Source organism: Miscanthus floridulus, chromosome 2 (genome assembly GCF_019320115.1).
Source record: "Miscanthus floridulus cultivar M001 chromosome 2, ASM1932011v1, whole genome shotgun sequence".
Classification (NCBI taxonomy): domain Eukaryota; kingdom Viridiplantae; phylum Streptophyta; class Magnoliopsida; order Poales; family Poaceae; genus Miscanthus; species Miscanthus floridulus.
In genome coordinates, this window is record NC_089581.1 from 1,354,459 (window position 1) to 1,364,132 (window position 9,674).

At 43.0% G+C, this 9,674-nt stretch overlaps 1 protein-coding gene across 1 annotated transcript; it reads left to right on the forward strand.

Moving 5' to 3' along the window:
- The first annotated feature begins 6,927 nt into the window (after window positions 1-6,927).
- Window positions 6,928-8,648, forward strand: LOC136537596 (pirin-like protein). The gene is given in 5 exon segments (XM_066529530.1): window positions 6,928-6,969; window positions 6,971-7,281; window positions 7,379-7,428; window positions 7,561-7,628; window positions 7,715-8,648. Coding segments are annotated over 5 exon segments (1,125 nt in total). The 3' UTR covers window positions 8,369-8,648.
- The last annotated feature ends 1,026 nt before the right edge of the window (window positions 8,649-9,674 follow it).

Here is a 9,674-nt window from a genome sequence, read left to right on the forward strand (position 1 = left end):
TTCCTAGTACGATTAAGTTTTGCCATGACGATAAATAAATCGCAGGGACAAACCATCCCTAATGTTGGGATCTACCTTCCAGAACCCGTGTTCTCGCATGGATAGCTCTATGTTCGTTTATCAAGGGGAGTGTCAAGATCAACAACAGGAATTTTGGCTAAACCAAAAGAGGAATTGGATCCTATAGGGAAGAGCACCAAGAATATTGTTTATAAAGACATCCTAAACTGGTGATTAACATTGGGTATACTCAAACCATTTTATCAGTCCTCATATAAATATATATTGCTAGGCAGGTGCTTGATTTTTTATATATTTTTGGGCATGTTGGTAAACCATTTTATTCACTGTGCATATTCACCTAAAATTTATTATTTTCAGGTACAATGGAGGGGCCACTCAGGGTTGTCAGGCACGCTTCAATTTCCTCAGAGGTCAACACTGACTTTGTCATTAACTTGATGCCTGAAATGCCAAAGTTGAGCGAGCGCACTTCAATTTCGAAGTCATGTTTAAGGAATTAGACAGAATGTAACTTAGATGGTTAATGTGACTGTGAACTTTATTATGCCTTCTTATGAAAAGGGTTTCCCGGATAGTATACATGCTCAAATATAATTGTGTAAAAGTTGAACTATGGAAAAAAATCATTGTTTGGTTGTTTTCATGTATAACCCCAAGATAAAGCCATGGTGTTAGCACGGGCATTATACTATTTTGGTAAGGATATGTAACTTCAGCATATACCATTATGAAACTACAAAGATAGAACTCGTGTCCATTGAGAACTTGTATTTAAACTTGTTTGATATCTTCATATTGCTATTTGAGTAACTGACCTACAGGAGGGTGGAGGCCAAAAAGCAATAGTTGAGGAGCAAGCTGAGGATGCAGCCTTCGTCAGGGAGGAACTTGATCATCGAGAAACGTGAATCTTAATGAATTTGATTGTTTATTTTACTTTTTTATAAATTTATCCTATTTTTTATTTTACCGTAGCGTTAGCACGGGCAATATACTATCTCTATAATACCTCTCCTGGGTCTCCATTGAAGGGATTGATATGGCGCTGCGATCAACGTGTGGGAGACCGGAAAAGCTGAAGCTGCTGGGTGAGTTGAGGTCTGTGCTCTCCACCGAGCTGCTCCAGATGCTGCAGGCCTGTGGCTGCCGTGTCCGCTGGGTTGACAAGCCGCTTATCTACAAGGGATGAGCTTGAACCAACTTGGCAAATCAAGGAGACAGCCATCCTTGTGATCAAAGGACGACGCTGGTTAGTAATAGCTGAGACTGATGGTGTCTGTAACCTGTCCTTCAATGGAGTGTGCAAACTTTCAGAATTCTCAAAATATGATGACTGTCTATTTTTGGAACGCGTCTCTGTAATTGGCATTTGAGGCCCAATCTTTGAAAGATCACCTGCATCTGAATTCAGAGTTTATTTACCCACATTTTGGTCCATTTATTGCCTGAATATTTACAAACACTCCCCAAAGTTTTCTAATTAGTTCCCTAAACTGGATCGTATTTATTCTAACTACATATAGCCATGTATTTTTCATCCAACATCCTGGTTGGAATCACAACTAATAATCACAACCAGATAATTAAAATATTGCCCCTGCTTATTTACAAACATCAGGGACAACAAACATTTTCATAAAAGTACGGATTGCATACATAGAGCATTCTAGATATGGCTGGCTGATATCAGGGACAACACACACACTGTAGTTGCGATCTTGACAAATGTAGGTCTCGGCCCATATCAACTTTTGGATTTGCATGCCTCACTTCCGCTCTAAATTATTATGCTCTTGGGCCAAGCCCAGCAGGAAGCACAAGCTTGGTGATCCAAGGATGGGCTAAGGCGCGCCACGGACGATCAGCGCATCCTCTCTCTCATCGCCCGCCCTAGCCGCGACGTCCCCCATCTCTGAGATCGCGTCCTCGCACGATAGCGCCCCCCAGTCATCGCAACCCGTGGTAGCGATGTCTGACACCTGCTCCCCCCGTGAGATCGCGCCCTAGCGTCGCAACGTGGCTGCGCGCCTGGTTGCCGTGCAACCCTTCTTCGGTGACGAGGCACCTGACAGAGTCAGAGCTACGGCTCCGCGATGCCCCATTCAGGAGCCCTCTGCCCTAGCGATGCCCGACGCGAGAGCCGCATCGACGCCCCATCGAGGCCGCGGCACCCCCGGGTGAGAAGCGACGCGACCGCTCCCGGCTACGACGCAGAACAGATCGCCGACCTCCTCAACCTCACGTCCCTAGCCGCGACATCCACCTTTTTGAACCCAGACACCTTGGCCCACGGCTCCATCTCGCGAGAGGTACGCGTGCCGCTTCTTGCGCCCAGCACGTTGCAGTTGACCTGCTTCGTCGTGGTGGCGTTAGCAAGCTCTAGAGACGGTGTGGATCATCACGGTGGGCTGCTCCAGCGGGATCTCCACATCCACGTGCTATAGACTAATACTTTGCCTATTGTCATTCATGCTTCTCGCTCAGCCCTTAATTCTATTTGCTCTTTAATTACTAACTAAATTATTTTTAGGTCGCACTCCCACAGAGATGACCCTATCCTTTTTATTTTTTTGATGTACTATCATTACAAAGTAAATATACTTTGTGAATTGTGATGTTCTTGGTTGTGCTTTTAGGGCAACCCACCCTAAACCCTCGTAGAACGTCCGGGAGTGGAAGACATTGCCTCCAAGCGCAATAAAATGGATCGTGAATGTGCCTTAGTTGACCCACCTATGGAGGTGCAAGAGGAAGTTCTTACTGCAAAAATGGCAACACATGAGATAGTACCAGAAGAAAAAGGTAGCCTCCACTCAGCTTAATTCATCTTAAATTTGGAATACGTAGGCTCAATGCTATATTTAATAGTTTAAGTCAATTTAAGTTGTTTGATTACTGCTTTTATTCAATTAAGATATGTTTGATTATATATTAACCATCAACGAAGATACATAAATTTGGTCTCCAAAATTATTTATTATTTATGCTTTGATCATCTGGATACAGAAGAGAAGAAAACGGATATAGACATTGAAGCAATAGTGGAACCTGTCGAGGATGCACAGATAGTTGTCAAGGAGGAAATACAATCAGCCTCTAACCAAAAAATGGATACATATGGTGAAGAAAAATTGTCGAACACAGACGATGCCAAAATAATAGTTCAACTAGAACGAGACGAGGACAGAAAGCGGAAGCGTGCTCATGAGGATGTCGTATGTAACAATCTCTCAATCAGCTCACATATCCTCACACATAAATATCTATATAACAGGATCACTGATATTCTATCTATAGAGCACAATATTTTCCATTCCTGCAGTTTCTATCTTCAGTATTTCTTCATGCAACCATACTGTATTGTCCCATGTTACAAAGCCTGGTTATTTTGCGGTACATCTTGCACACATGTATATCATGTTTTTATATAGTTATGGTTTATTGACAAAGAAAAAAGTGGTGTGGATGAACGCCAATGATATTGTTAACTGAGCCAGTTTTTAGATGTAGCTTAATGGGGCTATAGAGCATAATATTTTTATTATATATGCAGATCAGTATTATGGATGAAGATGAAGTGCAGATCCAAGACAAGGTCCCAAAAAGATTTGATGTAGAAAAAGACGAAGACATTAAGCTTGTTGACGAGGAGGTTATGGCAATCCCTCAATATAATAAACCTAAGAAGGCAAACAATGCAAATGTACTGCCAGAAGGTGAGACGTCCTAAATTAGTAGATATTTCTTTATATTTGGGAATTAATTAAATATAATATGAATACATATTTTCTCTGCAGTTTATGAGTGTACACAAGAAGATGTTTAGGTAATTGAATACATGAAACGGAAACATATGGATGGTTTACTCGTCCAAATCGATGATGCCTGGGTAAATAGAGATGATATGAATTGCCTTTTCCATGATCATGAACACGTCAATGGTGGTGTAAGCATGTTTAACACTGCTTTTAAATTAATTAGCTAATGTCCATGTGAAAAATATGGTAATTTTTTATTTGACAAATTAATAAATTGCAGGTCATAAGTGCGTATATCCATTTGATGCGACATGAAGAACACCTACTTCATAGAGAAGGTGGAGATGTTTATATGGAGACTACATTTATTACTCAATTGCTCCGTCGCGACGGAACGGCTGATGCAACGACATTGAGCTATAGTAGAGATGACATGATTCAAACATGGGTCCAAAATTTTTTAGACACTGATATGGTAAGTTTGACCACAAGATCTAATATATGCTATTTTCTGTTGATTGAAACATATGGAATTTTTTTTAGAAAAATCTCTATTACTGCAGGTGTTTCTTCCAATTAATATTGAGAAGTATCACTGGTACCTAGCGGTTGTCAATGCTTCGGAAGGACAGATACATGTTTTAGACTCTTTCGGACAAAAAAAATGTTACAATGGCAAGATCTCGACTACACGGTATGACTTAATGATTAATTGTATACAAATACATAATGTTTTTTAAAAATTTGTTAATATCCTTTTCTAAAACTTGGTGTTCCGGTCATAGCAGTTAATAGGAATGGAAAGATTAATAAAGCATACAACAAAGCATAGTCAGCTGAACCAAAACAAATAGGAAAAGGGTATCGGAGTGGCATCTTGGCCAAAAATACATAAGATCATCAAAAAAAAATACAGACATATGGGTAAAGGATCATCTAACTTATTGTGTATATGACATTATTGTACCAGCAATGGTATCTTTATCACTCATATTTAAATTTTTTAATATTGTACAGTGTAAGTTGTGGTTTATGGATAATTAATTTCATGGAGTATTGGACTGGAGCTTCTTTATCTGACCATGTGACCCAGGTAATTTCATAGGAATATTTTTAAAAATAGTCATTTTTGGACTTGTTAATATATCAGGACTTACTCATATTTTCAGGATGAGATAAGTAACTTTAGGTTCAAGCTACCTGTGATCTTGTATAACTCTCCATTAAACATAGCGAGAGGGAAAAAGGATGATGTGCAAGACAGTGATACCAACCATAATCTGGATGATGCTGTCATAATGTTTGATGATATGGATGAGGTGCTTTTTTTACTATCGAGTACAATAATATGGACAAACAAGATAGACCTATTATCTGCAATTTGCGCAAACATCCATTTGATGGCCAATGGTGAACCTTTGGAGTAAGTCATTCTAAAGAAATTTGTTTTGTTCTAATTTGGATATTTTCATTGCTCGTGAAAGAATTGCTAGAATAAGTAATTTATTGCTTGTCCTTGTTTTTTAGCAAAGAATGGATCCCAAGCACATGACCATATCCAATTTCTTTAAGTGCGAGAAACATTAGAGATATTTTAGATGAGAACAAAGAGATGGATCATGATTACTTCAATATAGCAATTCAGATGGCTGCGCAGAATAAATTCTTGTTGATGAAGAATCAAAAATAAAAATACCACTTTATGGATCTCCAGTTTGTTGTAAGTTCATCTAATTTTTAATTCTATAATTAATCAAATACTTATAAATTTTGCAAAATCAACGGTCCATAACCCAGTTTGGACAAGATCCGTGATGTTGTGGCAAACTAGACCACAAGAAACTGACAAAAGTGCTCGAGTGGTGGCCTGACATGGAATACAAAATTAAAGATTGCAGCAATGTAAGATATGTTCAGTGTACTCCTTTATATTTTATTTATATATATTATACTTTTTTAAACACTTATATTCTATGTCTATGTTTTTTAGATTCTACTGCCATATTATCGAGATGGACTATATACTTTATTCATAATGGACATGCAAAAGAAAACTGTGCACATTATGGATCCACTCCCAGATGATGTATGTTACAAGGGTTATGATCAAATCATGCCATATATAGCTACATTTTACACTATTGCTAAAAGGTTCAGTCTCGCTATGAAACTGATAAATTCTAAGTGGGACGACAATATTTATTACTGGAAACGAATATTCCCTGCATGTGTTATAAAAGTTCCAAAACATAAAGACCGGTAATCACCTATAATATGTTTCATCTTTCTTATTATCACAAAATAGTTATTTGATTTCTGTACAATAAATCAAACAAATGCTCATCTCCAGAAAATTAGAAGGCTTCCTTGTATACAATTTGATGAAGTCATGGGATGGTGTAAGATTGCCACCGATCAACACTGTAAGTATATATTCTCTAACTATATTCCGTACACTACATACAAAATTAATAACTTAACTTATTATATCTACTATGCACAGCTATCAAATTCACCGAGATGGATTTTTTTGGGACATTCTTAAGAGCCATGCAAACGAATGTTTTGACAACTTTCCTAAAGATCTTCGAGTCATGATTAAGGACTTAGACAGAATGTAACTTAAATGGTTATATGAAAAAAAAACTTTACTATAACTTCTTAGTTTCCCGAATTGTATACATGCTCAAAGATATTGTGTAAAAGTTGAACTATAAAAAAAACATTGGTTGTTTTTATGTGCGTTCCCGAGATAAATCGGTTGCGTTAGCACGTGCATTATACTCGTAGTAGTAATAATCGTTTTTTTTTGTAAGACATTCTTTTTGATAAGTAGATCAGGGTGATGCTGATTTGAGTGAGGATTGCATAACGCTGGCGGCAGCGTGACGGCAGCACCGGCATGACGCCCCGTGTGCGCAAGCGCGTCGTCTGCAAACTCCGGATTGCCCGCGTCCACCTGATGGAACTCCCTCGCGCAGCAGCCGCACGCGCCGGTCAACCACCCCGCCTCAAACCTTTTTTTTTTACGCACCGTATCACAAAGCCGGCCGTCGTGGTCAACCACGACTGGGGTATTTCTAGTGGCGTCCCATCTCCCCGGCCAGACGGACACGAACCAACACCAACACGAGCTGAGGCCGCGATGACGACGACGATGATGAGGCTGAGGCAGCACCTGGGCCTGGGCCTCCTCCCCTGCTATTTATACCTCCGCCATCGCCAGGCTCGGCAACAACACAGCCCACCACCGCCGCCGAACAAGTACTACTAGCACCACCCAAAAGCAGCTCCTGTTCCTGCTCCTCGTGATCCTCCTTGCCCTCTCCTTTGTCTTGATCCCCAGCTCCTTCTTGTTGCCCCCAGCTCGGCCTCGGATCATGTCGTCCTCTGCTTCGTCCGCGGCGCCGTTCGAGAAGCCCAGGGCCGTGGTCAAGAAGGTCCTCGCGGAGTCGCAGCCCGAGGGGCAGGGCGCCACCGTCCGCAGGAGCATCGGCAGGTACGCAAGCTGGCAGATGGTCCGATTCCGTCCGTCTCCTTCTCTCCTCGATCAGTCGTTGACTTGTCCTCGCCGCCTTGCGCGTGCTTGTATGCAGGCATGAACTCCGGAACCTGGATCCCTTCCTCATGCTCGACGAATTCTCAGGTGCTGCTCTATTTGCGCCCAAATTTTCTGCGAATTCGCACTCGGATCGTCGGAATTTTCCTGCTCGCCCGGCCGGCTTCTTCGAGCTTCCTGCTGTTTGCTCACCTCTATCTCTCTCGATTCGTCTCGCAGTCTCCAAGCCCGCCGGATTCCCCGACCACCCGCACAGAGGATTCGAGACCGTCACCTACATGCTCGAGGTGCGTTGCGTCTGCTCAACGCTTCTCTTCTCCTCTCTTCTCTTCAACGCCCGCGAGCTGTTCGCTGAAACCGGTTGTTGCTGCAGGGGGCCTTCACCCACCAGGACTTCGCTGGCCACAAGGGAACCATCAAAACAGGCGACGTCCAATGGATGACGGCGGGGCGTGGCATCGTGCACTCGGAGATGCCGGCGGGGGACGGCGTGCAGAAGGGCCTGCAGCTCTGGATCAACCTCTCCTCCAAAGACAAGGTGATCGAGCCGCGGTACCAGGAGCTGGAGAGCAAGGACATCAGCCGCGCGGAGGTGGACGGCGTGGAGGCGCGGGTCATCGCCGGGGAGGCCCTCGGCGCGGCGTCCCCCGTGTACACGCGGACTCCCACCATGTACGTCGACTTCACCATGCGCCCCGGGTCCCGCCTGCACCAGCCGGTGCCGGAGGGGTGGAACGCCTTCGTCTACGTCGTCGAGGGCGAGGGCGTGTTCGGGCGGGAGAAGGCCGCGCCGACCACCGCGCACCACTGCCTCGTGCTCGGCCCCGGCGACGGGCTCAGCGTGTGGAATAGGTCTGACAGGTCGCTGAGGTTCGTGCTCGTCGCTGGGAAGCCGCTTGGTGAGCCTGTGGTGCAGCACGGGCCCTTCGTCATGAACTCGCGCGCCGAGATCCAGCAGGCCATGGAGGATTACTACTACGGCAAGAACGGCTTCGAGAGGGCCAGCCAGTGGAGCTCCTCTGCCTGATCCCGATCGCACCAGATTCTAATCTCACGTGCAAAATAAAGAATTTTAATTAAATTTCTTGGCTTTTACTACTGTGCATTTGTTTAGGTAACGATCCACACTATGATTTTGACTATTCTTTTTCTAGAACTATTGTATTAGTATGTCATTTATTAGTATGGTGAATTGGTGATTGGAATAAACAGTATGGAAAATTGGTAGTCTCAATAAACTGTTTGTATGGAAAATCGTATAACCAGACCATGAACTGGTGATTACTGTTTTCCAACTCCAACGTTCATTTATGCGTGGCGACATTTGTTCATTTACCCGGGTAAGGAAATCTTTTATGCATTCTTCTTATAGAGAAAAAGCACCATTTCGGGGCTCTATTAACTGCTGTCAGTAGGAAATGAGCATGCGGAGTCACGCATTAAAAAAATGTTTTATGCAATGCTAATTTGGCAGCACTAATGTGGGATGCCATGTTATATGTTAACTAGTTGATTTCAACTAGCAGTCAGAAGTAAGATACTCCCTCGGTATTCTTTTATAATTTAAACTTTAGAACCTTTGACCAATAATTTGGCTAACAATTTTAACCTATTATAATAAAAACTTTATACAGTTAGATTTTGCGATCAACTGTACTATCCAATTACCGTAACTTTACAAATAGAAACAAATCGTTGCCGTTTGTGATGTAGACAAGGCCCGATCTTCTGATAGGTACGATAGCGTCGATTGGTGGAGACTCGACGTTTACGATCTAGGCTTCGAACCAAGACTGATTCGGACCCTCGTAACCGTTACACCACTGCTCCGTTGGTTATCAACCACGCGAACGCGATTGACCTCGCCGAGAAGGCTTTCCTGCAAACGAATCGAGAACACAAGCAAGAACGGGATGAACGCAATCTGAAATTGCAAATAAATATGAGGCTTATGATAACGAGAAAGAGTTCAGGTCTTTATTCGAAAGGACTAATCGCCACAGACGAATAAGATCAAGAACCGGGGTCCTGGTTCACAGCAAGCGGCCTTGGCGGCACAGTTGCAGCAAAACGATGTCTGTTTCATGAGGAAATCAAGAACTAAACAAAACCTAAACCCTAAGGAGAGCGACGGCTGCTAATTGTAGCGCCCCGGATGTCACCCCCCTGGATGCACCCCTAATGGGCCCAAACACGATACACGGTCCAACGGACCAAAAGACGGTGTCGCGGCACCCTGGCAGATTCTGGACGCTAACTTGTTTCGACGATTCCCGTTGATTCCGAAGGGCTTTTGACGTGAGACCGCTTGTATTGGCTTCCTTATCTAATTA